The 20,287-nt window shown below is 48.7% G+C and overlaps 1 protein-coding gene across 2 annotated transcripts; it reads left to right on the forward strand.

Annotated features, from left to right (window-relative positions):
- The first annotated feature begins 17,483 nt into the window (after positions 1-17,483).
- Positions 17,484-19,482, forward strand: LOC120665482. Of its 2 annotated transcripts, XM_039945060.1 has the most exons (3): positions 17,484-17,822; positions 17,993-18,250; positions 18,320-19,482. In XM_039945060.1, the coding sequence occupies exons 2-3, from the start codon at positions 18,006-18,008 to the stop codon at positions 19,359-19,361; spliced, it is 1,287 nt and encodes a 428-aa protein (XP_039800994.1). In that variant the 5' UTR covers positions 17,484-17,822; positions 17,993-18,005; the 3' UTR covers positions 19,362-19,482. The 2 variants fall into 2 exon arrangements, with proteins under 2 accessions (XP_039800994.1, XP_039800993.1); XM_039945059.1 differs by having other exon boundaries at positions 17,484-18,250.
- The last annotated feature ends 805 nt before the right edge of the window (positions 19,483-20,287 follow it).

Below are 20,287 nucleotides of genomic sequence, written 5' to 3' on the forward strand. Positions count from 1 at the left end.
GGCCCTCGAGGGCTAGGATGTGCGCTGACATTGAGGTACGCTTGGCTTTACCCTCGGCAAAGCCGAGCCTCCCTCGGGGGCTACTACGGGGGGAACCCCCGAACGTCCCAAAAAAGACGCCAATGTTTTTCGAAAAATTTCCGTCTCGACCCTAAGCTTCTCGTATCCTTGGAAAAAATGGACGCGAGGCGTAAGCAACTACGGTACGGGCCGGCCGAGTCGTGGGGCCGCCTACGCCTCCGGGATATGGCACCCCAATCACCACCCTACGCCTACGTTGCTTACGAACGCAAACTTCCTCACAGATGTTTATCTGAGTCGCAAACGAAGAACACGGAAATAAAGTAAAGAAACATAGGCTCGAACGCACAAGGCCTCGATGGGCCACACAGTCAATTCAACGAAATAAAATCTCTTATATTCATAGGATGCGATTACAAAGCGTGACTATGATGTAAACACTAATCTATTTACATGGGCTCCGAGGCCTAGTTTTCCTACAGGCTATCATCCCCCCCTTGCGGGCCCTCAGGGGCGTCGAATTCGGCGATAGGAGGGATGTTTGCTTCAAGCTTGCCGGCGAGGACCATGGCGAACTCCTCCGCGGCTGCATCGGCTTCGTCCATGATGGCCGACGCGGCGTCCGCATCCGCATCATCGGGAACGACGTACCCCGACGACACCCTCTGGAGATCCATGAGGTAATGCGTCGAGGCCACGGCGAGAGCCCGCAGGACACCGAGTCGGAAGGTGCTCTTGGCGTGTTCGGCAATCCGGCCGCCTAGCGCGCGCAGGCGGCTGATCACCGAACTGCTCGAGACGGCACCCTCCCCCTCGAGCTCATGACACATGCTCACGACGGTCTGCTCCAGCTCAGCAAACTCCATCTGTGCCGCCGTGAGCGCGGTGTGGACCACTTCCTTCGCCGCGGTCTCGTCCGCCACCTTCCGACTCAGCTCTGAGCAAAGGAAATCAACGTCAACTACGAAAAGAAACAAATCAACGAAAAACTCGAAGGTACTCACCCGTGATGTTCCTTCGCGCCTCCTCCCTCTGGGTTCGGGCAGCCTCTTCGAGCGAGGACAAGGAGGCTTCCCTCTCTCTAAGGGTAGCCCCCATGTTTTGGAGGGCCACCTCCTTCTTCTCGAGGTCTTCGCCCGGTTCCCGGAGGGTCCCGGTGAGCGCGACCACGGCCACCTCTTTATGGAGGAGCTCGGCCTTCTGCTGCTCGAGCGTCGTGCTGAGGTGCTGCAGCTCAGCGCTCTGCACCTCCGCCTCACGAGCTCTCTCCTCGAGCGCCGTCCGAAGGCGCTGCAGCTCAGCAGTTTGCGCCTCGGCCTCCCGGGCCTTCAGCTCCGCTGCCGCCCTCTGGACGTCTCGCTCACCAGCAACCCGCGCCAGCTCCTCCTCCAGCGCCTGCTGACGCGCTCCCAGATCGGCCATTTTTGGGTTGGCGTTGATATTTTTGAGCACCAGCTCGGCGTTGTGTTGCCCGAGCTGGCTCATCTGGGAGTACAACCGTTTCATCTCGGCGCTCTTTTCGCGTGAGATTTCCCTCAGCTGCTGCAAAGGGGGAGGGCGTGGGTGAAGACGCGTAAAAGCTAAAACCGAATCCGAGCAATTTCCGGGGGGAAATATTTACCTGGCTGACCTAGTAATCCGCATTCTGGTGGAGCTGGAAGGCGCGGTCGAGGGCCTGCAAGATCTCGTGACCGACGCCCATCTGCTTGTTCCAGGCCTCCTCCTCCTCCTGCTCCTTGCGGAGGAACTCCGAGGGGACCCCGGACGGGACGATCGCCCCGAGCTGGCTCCCCTCGGACGCCCCCGCTTCGAGCACGCCCGCGCTGGCCGACGCGAACTCGGCGATGTGTGCGGCAGCGCTCGCCGCAGCAGCGGGGTCGATGTCCATCGAATCCCCGTACTCCTCGCTGCTGTCCGGCAGCTCCACCACTGTTGTCACACCCCCTTGCGCCGTTGGCTCAGGCACTACCGCAACGGTACCCTCGTCTAGGGCCTCCGCGGGCCCCGAAACAGGGGCTCCTTCCACCGCCGACGCCTCTTGTGTCGTACCCTCCTCCGCGACGCCCCCGCCCTCGGCCCTCGAGGGCTCGAAGACGAGGGTCTCCTCTACACAGTCGGCAGGGCGCTCCTGCGCACCCCCACCGGTCTCTCCTTCCGTATCCGGTCGGGCGGCGCTGGCCGCGTCGCCCTAACCGGCCTCAACTTCGATGGCCGCCTGGGCAGCGCCACCGACGCTGCCCCGGCTGGCCTCTTCGCCAGCATCGGCCGCCTGAGCAGCCGCTTCGGCACCACGCTGGCCGGCGTCGCTCTGACCGGCGTCACCCTCCTCCTCCTGTGCCTGAGCTTGCTGCGCCGCTTGGGCCCCTCGAGCCATGGCCTCCCGTAGCCTAGCGGCCGCCGCCTCGAGATCCACGGTGGGCTGGGGCTGCGGCGCCATGTGCGGAGTGCTGCGTGCCCCGGTCTTGAGAGCCTTGGCCGGGGCAAGCCGCACTGCATCCTTGGGAACAGCCCCGGGGCTGGAAATCAAGAGACGCGAATTGAGCAGGATCGAGAAATCCGCCAAATACGTAACAAAAACGAAATCCAAAATACTTACCCAGATCGAGCACTCATGCTCCGCTTCCTCGTGGCGCTCCTTCGAGCCCGGGGCATCGTGCTGTCCCTCGAAGACTGCCCCGAAGGCGCCCCCCTCATGTCGGCCCGGTGGCTCGAGGCTGCCAGCACGGACGACTCCTCTCCCGCCGCAGCCTCGTCGCCACAGATCAGCACCTGGGGCGCGGGCGTCTCCTCGCCGGCCGCCGGCAGGGAAGACTCCCGCGCCGCACCCTCTAGGGAGGGATTCGCCGATGACCCCACTACAGCCCTCGGCTCCTCTGGCGCCACGGTCGCTCCCTCTTCTTCGTCCCACAGGTAGAACAGTGGGGGGCTCGCGCCCTCCCCGTCCCTCCTCAGAGCGTGGTCCTCGGCATCCGAGGTCTCCTCCTCGTCCTCCTCCGAGGACTCGGGTGTGGCGGGTTGTGGCTTCCCCTCCGCCCGAGCGAGCTTGCACGCCTTGTCGTGCCTCGCCTTCCTCTTCCTTTTCCTCTCGGCCTTCGTCTCCGCCGCGTCCTTCCGCCTCTTCATCTTCTCCGCGTGGAGGCGATTGATCAGGCGCTGTTCTGGGACCGGGGGCCTCGAGGTGCCGCACCTCAACCCCAGTAAAACACACCCGAGATAGGGTCAGGAAAAGGGAACTACACGACGCACGACGAGTTCGAAGCCAAAACTTACCAGGGAAATATACCCCGGCTCGGGGCGCATCTTGATCCTCCAAAGATCCGCGGGATTTTGGGGAAACTCCGCCACCGCGTACTTTTCCCTCCGGGCGGCGTTGGTGTGGGAGAGAAGCTTGCTCGACGTCCTCGAGCCTTCAACCTTGCTCCCGGGGGTGAGCTCGAAAATCGGCAGGGCCCTTTCCACGAGAGGGATAACACTCTGCCAGTGGAAGTTCGCGATGACGGCCGCTGCCGTCAGCCCCTTCTTCGCCAGACGCACCAGCGCATCGGTGAGGCCCTCGAGCTTGGCCTGTTGCGCTGGGGACGACACCCCCAGTCCCACTTCGGCGGTCGCTCCCGGAGAACTTTGTTAGTGAACGCCGGAAGCGCGCCCTTGTGGTTCCGAAGGTAGAACCACCCTCGGGTCCACCCGGCGTTGTTCGTCGTCATCTTCCTCGATATGTAAAAGTTCCTCCGGGTCGGGCGGACGTGGAGCGTCAGGCCACCGGCGCGCGCGTACCGCCTCGGCTGGTTCCGCGCGTTCTCGACGAAGAGTTCGCCACGGAACAGATGGATCCAGAGGTCCCAGTGGGCTTCGATGCCGAGGTACCCCTCGCAGACGGCGACGAAGACCGCCGCCTGCGAGATGGAGTTGGGGCTGAAATTGTGCAGCTCCACCCCGTAGTACTCGCATAAGGCCCGCATGAACCTGCTGACGGGAACGCCGAAGCCTCGCTCGTGGAGGCGCACGAAGCTCACGACATAGCCTTGCGGGGGCTTCGGCTCGGTCTCGTCCGGGTGCGGGGAAATCCATGCCGGCGCCCCCAAGTCGGGGTTCCGCGGCAGCAGCCGGTCGGCGACCAGCTGCTCCAGGACCGCCACGGTGGCGGAGGACTTCCCCCACGGCAAGAGCTCCTGGATGTCCGACATATCTTCAATTCGAGGGGGAATGTGGGAGCGAAAGCTTTGGATGGCTAAGGTGTTTTTTCTCCCTTCTCTATCTCTCTCTCTCTCTCTTTCTCCTTTCTCTTTTTCCTTCCGCTCTTGGTTGCGGGCTCAGGATGCAGGGAGGCGGAGAAGGCGAAGCAGAATGAAGGCAAATGGCCAGGTGAACCCAGAACCTCCCCTTTCCCTTCATATTTATTCACCTTGACGGGCGCATCCGAAGCCTGGCCCAAATCTACCGCATCGAATGCGGTAGATTTTGCTATCGCCAACGGATGGGCCCCACGACCGCAGAGTCTCCCACGCGCGCACGCGGCAATAAATGCGGCACGATAACCGGCGGGAGCGGTGCGACTGTTGCACTATCCCATCCGTCAGCCGCCGCCCACGCCGCTTCGTCTGCCCGAGGCGGACGCCTGAAAAGGCGCGCCCACACCGTGCCGCACAAATCGGGCCACGTCGCCCGCTACCGGCGGAAGACCCGCGCGCGCGTGGCTCGCGGCTCTGCGACGTTTTCAGATCACGACGGAATATTCCTTCATAGGGTCTCTTTACCCTCGAAGGAATCGCATTTCGAGGCCTTACTGATCAGGGGGTCGACGCCTGGCCCTTCAGGGGGTTCGACAGGCGCCCCAGATCACCAGTGTCAGGGACTGCAGGGATGTGCCGTACAAGCTACCCTCGAACGCGGAGTTCGAGACATCCTACACAGTGTTCAAGGCCAGTCGAGGGTGCCTAGAAGGGGGATCCCATCGAGGGAGAGCATCGAGCCCTCGAACCCTAACGAATGGGTTCGAGCCCCGCCTAGCGAACCCTCGCGAGCGCTTTATAGGACGTGTCTATGGACCACGAGCCGACCCCTATCGAACGGGGCACGGACGTCCGCTTGAACAACCCGCTAATAGCTCACTTAAGCAGCCATAGCTCGCGGCCCGGGCATGAGTAGCATGGTGCGCTTCACCCCTCCTCCCTGCGGAAGGGCGACGAGGGTCGTAATCGAAGTCGAGGGTTTCCCCTGAACGCCTTCACACGGGCCTGGGCTCGGGGGCACCCCGCACACCATGGTTCAAACCACACCCTCGAATAAGTCGACAACCGTCCATTGTGAAGCTCCACGTGTCTAACCAAACCCTCCGCTGTTGACGTGCGCTCTCCTGAAGGTTAAGCTGAGCGCCGGGCCACTGTACCAGCACTGAGAGTGCCGAGGCCGGCTGAAAGAGTGCCGATGTCGGCTAAAAGAGTTGCTGGACGGCCGCCCCAGTAAAGCTACCCAGTGGGACAACGTTCATAAGCCCTTGGACGAGCACAAACTCTCCTCCAAGGCCTCGGGGGCTACACCCGCGGGTGCGCTGACGCGCCCCCGCGAAGGTGACTTCACACATATTCGAGGGTCGTAACTCTATGTACACCCCTATACCATCAGTAATCCTCCCTGTAGAGGAGAAAGGGAAATTTATCGCTCAAATGCGGATAAAGATTACAAACGGTTACCGGCGCAAAGCCATCGAAAGATACAAACATGTTGCCACCTACGTGGCAATTTTCCCTGTCTTGGGGAGGAGCGAGCGACGAAGAAAGGCACCGAGCCCCTAGCTGACGCAGCAGCGAGGCTGCTAGGGATGCGAGGAATAGCCCCCAGACCACACGAGTCCAGCGGGACGCTTTCCTCGCAAGTCTTCTTCTAGCGTCTCCTCCACCGAAGACCATGCGGGGGGTCGAGCTGGCGGACAGCGCCCTCCGCACCATCTCCCCGAGGGCAACCTCGTTTCTTAGGGGGACGATGCAAAGAACAGCCGCCCAACCTGGCACTAACGCCATGGTCAGGCGCCCCCATCCCCCTTCAGGCTAGGGGACATCGCAGAAGCATGACCCCACGGGCCCAATGCTCTTCTGCTGATCCCACTGAGCCTGGGGGATGGAGCGCACGCCCACTCCAGTCTTCCCCTACCGCTCGCAAGCATTCTTCTAGCGCCAAAAGCCTAAAAAAGCCAGGCCACCCCATCTGGGGGCCGGTCACAAAAAGGCAAAGGAAACAATACAAGATTCAGACAATGCTGGAAGAAAGAGTTGGGAGATTGGAGAAGAAAGGGAACCCCACGACCCCTATTTATAGCTGCGCCGGGCACAAAGCTTCAAGCTTGTCAAAGAGCGGAGGCTTGTATCGCCCGTGATGAAGTGGCGCTCCATGAGCAAAGGATGTCCTCGGTCGCCGTGGTGAGACACGACCGAATGAAATAAAGCAGAGCTGAGCCCCTGGATGCCAAGCGGTGCAGCGTCGGCTCTGGCCGGCTGCCCTCGAACGGCGCGCCGCAAGGCAACCGGAATGCCGGGGCCAAGGCCCTACATGCGGGACAGCGCGACGAAAGCGCCAGCTGCCAAGCAGCGGGCGCCACCGTCGCCCTGGCCCCCCTCAGCGCGCGGACACGTCTTGTCCTTTAAACAAATAAACAAAGAGGCGCGTGCCTCGAAGTACTCCCCCACGGGCATACTATCCCGACCGGCGTGTTGTCACATCCGCGGGGCTGGTGCTCAGGCGCGTCTGGCAGATGTGCGGCATTGACTGATCACGTCAAAAGGGAAATCCCCAAATTACCCTTTGGCCGAACCCACTGATTCAACCAAAGCCTCGGGGGCTACTGTCGGGTATCACAATTAGGGACACCCTAATCGGGGTACTAAGACCGCTTTTAAAAACACAAACACCTATTAAAACAACTGGGCCCACTAAGGCCCGCGGCCTGCTTCCCATTCGGAAGAAAGGAAGGGACTCAAAGAAGCCCAGCGTGCGGCCCATTCACATCCCCCTCGAACCCACGGAACGATCTCCGCCTCGCTCGAGGGTCCCTCTCGGGCCCGCTGGACAATCTTCGCCTCGCTCGAGGGTAGCGGATCTACCCTCGAGCAGGTGACTCATCTCCGCATCGCTCGAGGGTCCCCGTCGGGATCCCTCGACTGCACTCCGCATCTCCGCCTCGCTCGAGGGTAGCGAATCTACCCTCGAGCGGGTAGCTCATCTCCGCCTCGCTTGAGGCCACCCCTCGGCACAAGGGACAAACAACCTCGCCACCCAACTGCTCGCCGTGCGAAGGCATTAAAAGCCAGCCACTCTGCCACGGCTCAAAGGACGGGCGGCGTCAGGCCACCACTCCCACAGTGGATGTGACCGGGGTTCCATCCGCTGACTCCGGTCACCATTCCGCCATCCCGGATGCTGTAGCAGTGCCTTGGGACCTGCACGCGGAATAAGATGGGCTCGGCACTGCTCCCATTACTGTTCTGCCAACGCCGACCATCCGGACTCGCCTCCCACTGGGGAAGGGGTCCGGCACTTCCACGTGTCCCCCGGACCTTCTAGTGTGCACGCCCGCACTCCCACTAGGGGCTCCGGGGCCGTCGCGCGCCATTACTACCGCTAGTCCACAGGGCCCACTACACACCACCACCACGCCGCCTGCGGAGACACTGCAGGACGACTGGCGCGATCTTCACAAGACCAAGGACAATGTCCAGGACGACTGCGACGCACGTCGCCTTCCCACAGTATACTTCCTACAGTGTTCGACCATTGTACCCGCGATTCAGGGGAAAATGACGACTTCTATGCCCCCACTCCTGTACCCCGCCCCTCCTTGTGACTATAAAAGGAGGGGGCGGGCTTCCTTTAGCCGGGGGCTGCTGGCTGGTTAGACTCTCTCTCTCTGGCTTCTCTTTTCCAAGAGGACGTTCAGGAACTACTGAGCATTCATCTCAACCGACTCCACCCCTAGCAGAGACTTGGGAGCTTCTCTCCCTCTCTCGCCTTGCTTGTACCCCCTACTACAAGCACTCCGGGTACAAGATAATACAGTGCCCTCGCACACCCCCTTTGCTGGACGTACGGCCCCACGGCCGGAACCAGGATAAACCGTGCGTTACTATGATTGCCTCTTGCATCATCATCTGGGACGAGGAAACGCGCAGCATTTACTAGTTGGGATCCAGGCCCCCAGGTCGGGACACCGACACCATTCATTCTCTCTTCTACTCTTACATTCTAACACGTTATCAGCACATTTTGCTCTCCGAGCGATCGGCCATCTCATCGACACAGAACTCGCTGGAATCTTTCCAGTGAAACTCGATGAGATCTCTACCGAGCGAAAGTAAGAACAAGTAAGAATGGATTCTGCCGACTTACATTTCTTCCCCATCGACAATGTTTTCCTCGTTCACCCACTTCATGGATGCCGAACTGGATCACCGCTTGCCAATCCATGGCGGTCGTTCGTCGCTTCAATGGTGGTCGGAGTCACCGAATGCCGGCGGTCACCACGCCATCACCTCTTCCACGGCCGCACCACCAGCGCAATCACCGACATCAGCGGTCGGCACCTGCTCGATCGGCAACGCCGGTGCGCACCACCTTCTCTAGCGGCCCGCATCGCAGAGCAAGAGAGAAGGGGGGAGAGAAGGCTCTGCACGGTGGTCCTCGACCGCGGCGCAAGGCCGCCGGTGGTGTGGACAAGGCGCGGTGCCCTCTGGCAACACACGCCGGCAACGGCCGGTGGCGGCGGCGCACACCGGCGCCGGCGGCCCTCCAAGGCGGCACACAGCACGCAATCAGGCATGGGGAGTGGCGGCGCATCCGCAGGAGTCTGCCAGCCAGAGGCCATCTGGTGGCGGCGGGGCAAAGCCCAAACAGCGGCACATGGCGTAGCCCCTCCAGCGGCGCTCGGCGCCCGCGACGGCACAAGGGCCGGCGGCGGGACACCCAAGGGCGATGACGGCACAAGAGCCGGCGGCGGGACACCCAAGGGGCGGGGAAGGCACAAGGGCCGGCGGCGGGGCGCCCAAGGGGGGGCGATGGCTAAGCCGACAGGCGGCGGCGGCGGAGCCCCACCATGGGGCTGACGGCGGCGGTTGCTAGGATGGGGGAGGGTTGGGAACCCCCTAACCGCCCCTCCCTGGTCAAACTCGGGCCGGGCCAGACCGCAATTGGCCGGCAGCAGCCAAGACGGGCCTGGCAGGCCGCCCGCGGAATACCGCTTGCGACAGGCCGGAGCTGGGCCACCACAGCAATGGGCTGCTAGCGGGCTTTGCCCGCCAGGGCGCCAGCAAACCCAGTTTTTCTTTTTTTTCCTCAACAAAACTGCAATAAGCCCCCCAGAATTTTATCTATTTACGCCTTTTAGCATTTTCAGTTCTATATATTTATGTTTCAGGCCCTAGATTGGATACAAAACTCCAATATATTGCATTTATAATTGATGGTATAAATGCTTGTTTTGGACCTTGTGTTTAAATGCCTTATGATGCAAATTATTTACCTAGAGTAAATAATTAGTTTTTTTAGACCTATGAGTCTTTATAAATTGTATCATAATACATTATATTGCGGAGTTTTTCACTATTTATATATGTTTTCTGTGTCTATGATTTTCTATTTTTACTCCTATACATTGTTTGCTTTCGAGACCAGAAAATTATATATCTAAACACAAATAGTTTATCGATTTTGTTGCTTGGCAATTATTTTTAATCACCATAAAATGGATACTCTTAATTAAGTGATGCTTAATTAATGATGGTTGTATTTAGGCTCATATTGGCCCAGTCTAGAAAGACAAAATGGTAGCCAAACCATTTTTGTTAGTGAGGCAAATTAAATTATCTATTTTAGTCTCTGACTTCGAAAGTATCAATACAGTAGAATACTTGGTTAACCTTGTTAATTTGGTTATTTTTCTATAAATAGTATTTTAACAAAGATTGTCCCTCTTAATCAAGAACTTCTTAATTAATGATGGATTATGCAAAATTGTTATATCCATATCTTGTATACATCTGGGATCCTAACACAAGTAATGGAGTCCTAGGCATCGGCTGCGATTAATTCATATTGAATTTTTTTAGCCTAGGGACCGTGCCTATGGCAGCGATTATTCGCCCATTACTGAGAGGTCTACATCATGTTTATTTGAACTTGATGATTACCTACATTGTGTTCTCCCGAATAAGTGTTTTGACAATATACGAATGATACATTTTTATGGTGACTACCATCATTCATTATAAAAGGTTACACACTGGTAGTAGAGTCTTAGGCATTGGCTGCAGTATATTCATGTGAATATATCAACCTAGAGACCATGCCTATAGCAGTAATTTATTTGCCTACTACTGAGAGATCTACTCTATGTTTTTGGACAATAGAGATTATCTACTATGTGTGTGCCATATTAATAATGATTGTCTATGAGGTCTACACACCTTGTGACTACCTATAATTGTTTTAAGGTTTAAAGTTTGTTAACTACCTCCAACTATCCAAAACAAAGAGAAGATATGAATCCCCCTAAATTTTGCATTGGAGATTACAACATCACCATAATGATTTTTAATTTACCTTAAGTGTAAATTAATTAAATCAATAGTTTGTCACATATTGTGGATATTGACTTCAGAGGAGTTTGATGAATTCGCTCTAGATGGTATCATTATCCCACATGGGTAGTGGATACCATTGGTTTTAACCCATTGACTAAGGGAAGAATATCATGAACCTCAATTAGGGGTTGTTGGATATACATCAAAGATGTGTAATACTTTTGTCAATGCATAAGTATTGTAGGTATCATATTGATAAATTTGATACTTGACAATATTTATGGATTTCTTTATATTAGATGATAATTTCATTGAATTCTTGTCATATATAGATTGTATGGGAATCATTCCAACATGGAATGATATATGCCTAGTGAATTTTTGTACGACAAACTCTATAATAACAAAAGCAAAATATTTCTGGTTCTTATTATAAGAAGATGGAATAATTTTGGCCATCACTAATGCGATGTATTGATAGTTTGGTCAATTCTGCCACTATCATCCTTCCTATGGATACTGAGTTAATAGTTGAGGATATTTAATTATATCCTACTTAAACTTGTATCTAACCAAGTGAAAGAGATATCCAACATGTGTTTCGTAGGGAATCACAAAAACAGAACTTTAGATATGGCATATAAGAAATGAGATAAGACTCATTTTTGTTGTATTATGCATACAACCATTCCTGTACAACATGTTGTGTATACAATTTTTTCACACGGTTGATCTATTCAATTTGAAATGATCAACTTGGACATCCAAAGGGACGCGTGAGAAATTAATGGCAATTCATTTGGTCTTGATATTCCCAAAGTGTGGATACGATAAGTACCATAGGGAAACGGATTTTAAGACCCTGTTATCTTAAAATTAGGTTGACTTTATTAGATTCCTTGATCATATTCAAAAGAATATGTACGAGTCTGATACAAAGATTGTATGGATAGTTCAGTCATTTCATGGTTGTATAGATACATCTATGAGATGATCTAGAGTGTGTAAAGTTTACACACTGAGCCATGCATTTGGTAAATAATGGCTCTTGTTATGAACATTATCTTGAACATTACTAAAAGTTTTGTACCTACAATGACAATTGTCTGGTATAACAAAAGTTTAGTTACGTATTAAAAGCATCTAGGCCCCTAGTGGGTTTTGGAGCATTGATTGACAATACGATTAAAGGACTAACTTGTTTGCATGAGATTATGAGCAGGAATTTAATTAAGGAATTGGTATTAAACAAGATGGCTCATGTGTTGCAAGCAAGTGTGTTTATCCCATTGGCATAATGTATATGTGACAAGCAAAACAAGAAAAGGAAAAATAGAGCAAGGTATTCATGGTTGATATAAAGACTCTAATATTTGTGAAGGCTTAGTTAGACTTATGATGTGATTCAAAATGACAAGTAAAGGTTTTGTGAATGAGATGTGATATGCTTATGCATAGTCTCAAATATGGAAGAACTTGTCACTTGTGATAAATGGTTGCTAACAAAAGAAGCAAGTAAGACAAAAGAGAATGATACATGAGTTTATGCAAAGATAACATCTCAAAATGGAAAGCTTGCATATGTGATTGAGTTGAGAATTCGAATTGATAAAAAAGATTTCATGCATGACACAAATCAACACAAGTTCAAGATGGACGGCTAGGATAAAGGTAGAGGACCGAGAGGCGTGTTTCAAGAGGCTACGCAAGCGACGGCTTGGGGGAGCAAATAAACCGATACGGGTCTAAGGCCGGAGATCCTAGAGTCATGGAGAGCTCTATGTTGAAGAGTGTCATTATTCAAGTAAAGAAAGTGACTTGTGAATCAAGATGGATTTCATTTCTATGCAAATTGAAGATTCAAAGTCACTAGCTCAAAGCGGGCATGCTCAACGAATGAAGATGTTGATGCCCTCACGGATTGATCGAAGAAAGGTCGGCTTGATCATAATGCAAAGCTCAAGTGAGAATTGTGATAATTGTATATTTCATTTATGCACTTGAGTATAGGTATGCCGTACTATCAAGAGGGATGCAACATCAGTGGGTTTAGATAATACCAAAAGTGCTCAAAATAGTCCCTAGAGAGAATAGCCAAAGAGAGAGAGAGAGCTAACTGCAAAACCAGTGAGGGACCGGTCTGACCGGTCTGGGCAGGGAAAGCCTCCAACAGCTAGTTTTCAAAAGTGACCGGTCTGAGGGACCGGTCTGACCGGTCTAACACTGACAGGGGCAACGGCTAGTTTTTGAGAGAGGGGTACTTATACCCTATGACTTTACCCATTCATGGGTGCTGATGCCATAACTTCCAGAACACATTTGGGAGCCTTGTGAGCACTTGGAGAGTCCTCCCCAACCTCTCTTTGTGAGAGTTGCTTGATTCATGTTGAATCCTTGAGTTGGGTTGAGTGAATCCAATCCTAGAGAGTCATTTGAGAAAGAGAGATTGAGCCCTAGCTATTGAGCACTTGAGGTTGTGTCGGCCAACTCGATTGAAGCATTTGTTACTCTTGGAGCGTTGGCTCCTAGACGGCTAGGCGTCGCCGGTTAGGTCCCAAGGTTGTGGTGAGCAGCGGTAAGTTTATTGCAGCAGCGATCGTGTGCCAAGAGGGCGCATGGTCATATAGTGGAGAGAGGAGATAGCTTGATCTTGGGGTCACTACAAGCTTTCTCAATGGAGAGTAGGATTCACACGTGGGTGCACGGGGTGAATCCGAACTTCGGTAAAATAAATCACCGTGTCTCCTTTGCATCATCTTCATTTCGGTTTGATTTACTTACCTTGCAATTATAGTCTTTGAGTTTGAACTGTGCTTCCGCTCGATCTACTTGGTTGTGTTCTAGTTGTGTGTAGGCAGCTAATTATATTGATAGAAATACTCTGCAAAAGCTACACTCCAAGTTTCATATAGGTTCAAGCTCGAGAAGGAGATTAATCCCTGCTGTGACCTGTCTGCCTGTTTAGACCGGTCTGACCATTCTGTGGACCGGTTTGACCGGTCCAGGCAGAGTCAGCAGGGGTTAAGTGCTGAAATTTGAAGAAACACCTATTCACCCCCCTCTAGGCTATGACATCATGTGATCAAGATCCTTTCACATATCCAAAAGCATAAATTATAATCTATAAGTTTGACATTCAAGTCATAACTGGATCATTATTATTAGATTATTATTACCAACTTCGTGTTGAAGTCAGGTAGGTTTACACACTCCTGACTTATGATTAACTGCATATCCACATTTAGTACGTGGAGATCCATGAAGATTTCCTATTTGTGTAAGATTGGTTACGTTGTATACGTACCACTCTCACCACCACAGCATACATTGATGGGTTCACACAGAAATTTGGGGATCAATCTGATATTTCAAATCTCCATCGATTGTTCAGTATCTAGATCTCTTAGAGAGAAACTATTTACAATCTGTATGCTGGATTTTAGTATAAATGAGCTTTTCCAGGCATTAGGGGGAGATTAGAAGTACTATATATAATGCCCGAAAAATATTTGAATGCATGAAACATTTAAAACTCAGGATCACGTACTAAATTAACTGAACTTTGAGTTCAAAGAATTATTGATTTGCATAGTATTGCAAATAAATTGCCACATGTATTTACTAATCATTAATCTAATGCAAGTATGTGCCAGAAAGAGTAGTGGTAATATGTAAAACCACTGAACTCCCAATTGTAAATAAGAGGGGGAGCAGTATGGCCATAAAGCAGGATTATTCATGCTGGCAATAGAAGATTTTTTTTTCTAAAGTAGTAAATGCTACTCAACCATTGGTTGAAAGATACATAGAGGACATTTTATGTCCTGTGGATATTTATAATCCACAACCCAGCTCAGAGGTGCACCAAAATACTGATGCTGGGATATCGGAAATCCCTGACTCTCGCTTAAGGAAGTCATGATGAGTCAGGGTTTATTTTTAAGTTTTGATAATCAGAAAATTATTTCATATAAAGACTACATGTATCAATACAAACTTCTCTGAATAAATTGTATACTTTATTCTAAGTTATCCAATTAATAAGACCATGGCAGAGTGCTTTGTTACTCTTACTGGAACTTGTTGAGTAAAGTTATACATACAGAGATAGTCTTGCTCACCAGAAAAGAAGTATTTTTGGTAGTAAAGCCAACACCTAGTCGTACCTTTACTATGGGTACAAAAGTGTTTTCATCCTAGAATGGATTGAGAACAATGAGGTGGTGAGATTAAAGCAATACTAATAGCACAAGGGATTTACGCAAAGCCCAGAGCATTGATTTTTAATGCAGGTTATTCTTCATAGTAAGTTATAAATTTCCGATACTAACTTTTTACTAGCAGTACAAAAGCATCTATCTTTGCAGTTGATAGATGTAGTGATTACATATGATCATTTGATTTGGTATATTGTGAAACTTCCGAGATGGGGTTCACATATCCAATACTTACTTATATATAAAATCGCAACATATACCGTGTATTTCTTAAGTCGATATATGACATAAAACAGTTAAGTCAAATTTGGTACAATCGACTTTGTATGTATTTCTTAAATTGAAGGGATATATGATTGATTACACATGGTGTTCATTTCAGAATCCTTAATTGGATTTCCTAGTATTATATGATTGTCAATAATCTTGACATCATTGGTAATGAACACTTGTCAAGAGCACGTTGTAATTTAAAGACAGAGTTTAGAGATGGGAGATAGGATCTGAACCAAAATTTTATTTTGTGTTTAGGATCCAAGTATCTTCTCCTAGGTTTTTGTAGTAAAGCTATCTATATCCACATCATATTGAGTGATTCAATATGAAAGGGAATCCTATGGTGGCTCTACCTCATGATAGAGAAAGACATGAGGGGAGAATGTTTTATGCCATAGTGATTGAATTGAGATAATGGGACATGTGGTCCATTATCCATGTGCTATTTATGCACTAATACATATATTGCAAAAGTTCCCGGCCGGATATTGTCTTTGCAATAATTTGCTATCTAATAACAGCGCTATTCTACCTAAGGTTGGTAGATTGAAGTTAAGAATATCTTTGATATCTTAAAATAGCACATACGGACTTAGTATAATCCATGATCCGATTACGTGGATATCATGATTCTGGTAATTTATAAGATCCCCAAATTGCAGATCATTAAAATAAGCTTTACAGTAATATGGAAAGACCATTCTGTAATAGTCTTTAAGTAGACATTTAATGGTTAGCTCCACTAATCATTCTGATATTGCATTGTACAAGGCTACACATGAATGTATATGGCTTGACAGAATGATATGTCACATACTGAAGTTATGTGGTTCTGATTTTATTGAATCAAAGGTCATTATCTATAAAGGTAATGCAGCTTGTGTTGTTTAGATGGAGACAAGTTATACTTAATGCAATATTTTGTATTAAGATAGTTATGTCCCATAGGTCATATGGATATATGAACATTTGCAAATTAAGTACTGTCATAATCTCGAAGAGATATCCACAAAATCTACCATACTCCACATATGATTTGTGTTGAGTATATTGGTATGAAAGGTTTGCAAGTTTCAGGGGGGAGAGTCTATCGTCTCTCTGATTAATATATAATCTGTTGAAAACATCATATTGCACTCTTTTCTTTGTATGAGTTTTTCCCTTTGGGTTTCTCATATAAAATTTTTAATGAGGCAATATCAACACAAGATTATGTCCTATCATTCATTTTTACCATAAAGGTTTTTGGTGGATGATATTGGAACATATGATACATTATCCTTTTTTCTTTATGTGAGTTTTTTCTTTTGAGATTTCTCATATAAATTTTTTGATGAGGCAATATCAACAAAGGTATATGATATATCGTCTAGTTTTCCCCACAAGGGTTTTTTGGAAGATGATATTTGAAGCACATTGATCATAGGGTCAAGGTGTTATTAGACTAAGACTTTGGGTTTATCTCAAGGGTCTACTAACATTGGTTATTGTATATTACGGCGTTTCTCCTTATTTTTCCCATTGGGTTTTAAGGAGTTTTGCCTAGTATATTGGAAATACTTTGGTTTTTCCTATAGAGTTTTCCAAAGATTCTCCTCACATTTTTTCTGAAAGCTTTTTGGGGGAGATATATTGTATTGTATCTCCTGATTTTTCCCATAGGGTTTTCAAGGAGTCATTTGATTGATTACAAGACCACAAGAAGAGCAAATTGATTACAAGACCATAAAAAGAAGAAAATCGATCAAGGCGGAGTGTTATGAAGAAATAGATTAGTGATCAATTTTGTAATTTAATTAGATTAATGACATCATTATAATATTATCAGGTAGTTACAATTACATGAAGGAGTCATTCCCGAAGGGGCGTGTTCCTTTGGGAACATACACCCTTTGATCCTTTGGACATGTATAAATATTGTGGTTCTTGATTCAATCAACACAGATCCATTCATTCTCTCTTCTACTCTTACATTCTAAGACGTTGCATGCATGTGCATGCAACATGCAGGTGGCTAGTTAAACAGTTTTGCATGTGAATGGAATGAGAAAATGAGTGCTGAGAAGGAAAAAATAACACTAAAAGGAAGACAAATAGCGGTTGGTCCCAATAATCAAATGGACAACCCAAGAGAACGTCGGATGGTTTAGGCGATTTGATTTGCAGCATGATGCCCAGCCGTGGCGCACATCCACCTCGTGTGTGCAGCCCATAATGATCTAAATTGGGCTGTATTATCTTTTTCTCCGTCCACATGCACATGCACATGCACATGCACAGATGCTTCAGGCGATAAAAATATGTTTCATCACGCGCGCGATATACGCGCGATATACAGCCTTTCCGCCACCCCACCATTTTTGCTCCTTGCCCCAAATCTGACCAAACCATCTGTTATTTAGAGCAACTCCAACAGTTGCCAATAATTTACTCCCAATATCCATTAGTTTAGCAACTCCCAAACCAGTATTGGAAAGGGAAAAAACACCAATCTCCAACAGTTTCCAATACATGACTTCCAATAACCAAATTTGGGCCCACCTGGAACATTTAGTTGGCCCGGTAGTTGATCGATTCCGTCGCGGTCGTTGTTCTGCGCGGCGCGGTCCTCTCCTCCCGCGGCGCGCTGCTTTCTTTGCGCGACGAAGCCAAGCGCCGCCGGCAAACGCCGCTAGACCAAGGCCGCTCGTCTACGTCGTCCACGCCGCCAGACATCGCTGGTCCCTCGCGCGGCGCATCCCAGGTTTGATCTTCACCGTATGTAGATCATGAAATCTAGGGCAAATTGACTGATAGGTTCATGTTTGTTGTAGAAGGACATTTGTTCCCCTTCTGCTGTGTCCCGTACTACACCATGATGATGTCTAGGTTCAAATTGATTTGTTTGATCAGGTGCTCACTGTTTGATTCTAGGTGTCAAGACGTCATGAGTTTTCCCAAAACCTTTTTCCAAAGACAATTAGATGATGATTCTTCCTCAGATGATGAAGATTATTACATGATGTCCTCTGCTCTTCTCATGAACTCGTTCTCAAATGTTGAACGAAAGCATGGTGGTTCTGTCCCTGGACACGCTGTTATTTATCGAGATAGAGAAAGTGGACATAACAGGATGTTTCAAGACTATTTGGCGGACAATCCGACGTATGGTCCACACATATTCCGTCGGAGGTTGTGTCAATAACTAGTATTTGTCAATTAAATAGTATGCATCAATAAAAAATTATTCTTTTTATCCAGGTTCAGGATGAGTAGAGAGCTTTTCCTACGCATAATGAATGCGGTTGAAGATCACGATGATTATTTTGTGCGAAAAAGAAATGCAGCCAATGTTCTTGGGTTAAGTTGCTTCCAAAAAATTACTGCAGCTCTTCGTATGCTCACATATGGGACTCCGGCTGATGCTACCGATGAGTATGTTCGCATTGGGGAAAGCACTGCACTTGAGAGCCTACGTAGGTTCGTTGTTGCAGTTGTCGACATATTTGAAGATGAGTACCTCAGACATCCCAATGAGGCTGACATAGCACGCTTAATGGCACTCGGTGAGAAAAAAGGTTTTCCTGGAATGTTAGGATCCATCGATTGTATGCATTGGGAGTGGAAGAATTGTCCATATGAAAAACAGGGTCAGTACAAGGGTCATGTGAACAAGCCCACTATCATTTTAGAAGCTGTTGCTTCGCACAACCTACACATATGGCATGCTTTTTTTGGAATGCCTGGGTCTCATAATGACATCAATGTGCTTCATCGGTCTCCTTTGTTTGCAAACTTGGCAGAGGGCAGAGCTCCAGAGATGAAATATACCATTAATGGCCATGATTATACGATGGGTTATTATCTAGCCGATGGTATATATCCTTCTTGGGCTACTTTAGTAAAGACCATCACCCATCCTGAGGGGAACAAGAGGAAATATTTTGCCAAAGCGCAAGAAGCAGCAAGGAAGGATGTGGAAAGAGCTTTTGGGGTTTTGCAGGCTAGGTTTGCTTTTGTTCGAGAGCCAGCTCGGTTTTGGGACACAAAGACACTTGGATTGATCATGAAGGCTTGTGTGATCATGCACAATATGATTGTTGAAGATGAAGGAACAGTCGACCCTGATGAGCGGTTCGATGAAGGTGGTGAAGATGTGCAACCTTCTCGTGGGAAGCCGACTCGAACCCTTCATGAATTTATTGAAGCGCATAAAAAAATCCGAGACAAGGAAACACACTTCCAGTTGAAAGAAGACCTCATAGAGCACTTATGGAACCATCATCCTGATTTATATCCTTAGGATCAAGCATTTTTCATTTTATAATTCACAAGTGTAGTCACAATTTTTTTATATAAGTGTACTAAAATATATAATTGTTTTGTAGAAACAAAATGAGATGAACTAAAGCTAATTTTCATTGGACATTCGATCAATGATCTTCTTCTGCTTGAGCTCAATATATCGCAGCTGCATCGGATCGAGAGTGGACTTGTCCAGTAACATTATGTCTTTTTCTTCTTTCAGCAACTTTGCTTCAGCTATCATTTTTTCATTTGATAGACGCTCCTTCTCCAACTGAACTGAAATGTTGAACCTTTCTTCTTTCTTCTTCTCCTTCTCCATGTCAAAAACCTCTTTCTTTGCCCACATTTTCTCGAAAACCTCTATGGAAGCTTCGCCACCTCCTCGCCGAAGAGCTTCTTTTGCTTTCTTGTTACCTATTGGCCTCTTTCGTTCTTCTGAATTTGGGGCTTCAGGTTCGGTGACTTCTCCAGTTATGTTAATTTGATCATTCGTTGCAGATGAGTCCTTCCTAGTCTTCTGTTTTTTTTATTACCTCCGCTCCTCTGCAGCTCGAGCAACTCCTGCCTCCTTGCCTTCCACTTATCCTCGTCCTTCAGTCTTGTCCAGCAATGTGTAAGAGTGAATGACTTGTTCTCATCATCTAAATTCTTATACATCTCATATGCTTCAGACATCTGCACGTATCAAAACTTTTAAATGTTGTGTCTACACATATGAACAAACCAGTCAATAAACAAATATGAAATTAAACAGTACCATATCTTGGATAGTTACGCCACTTTGATTCCTTCCTACAATTTGCTCGTAGTATGAACTGAACTTGTTCACTTGTGTCTGAATAGTCAACCACCTATGCATAATCGAGCTCTCTGACCTAACAATTGAAGTTTTTTTGTGTTTGTCAAAGTGAGCACGCACTT

Source organism: Panicum virgatum, chromosome 3N, assembly GCF_016808335.1.
Source record: "Panicum virgatum strain AP13 chromosome 3N, P.virgatum_v5, whole genome shotgun sequence".
In the NCBI taxonomy this organism is placed as follows: Eukaryota; Viridiplantae; Streptophyta; class Magnoliopsida; order Poales; family Poaceae; genus Panicum; species Panicum virgatum.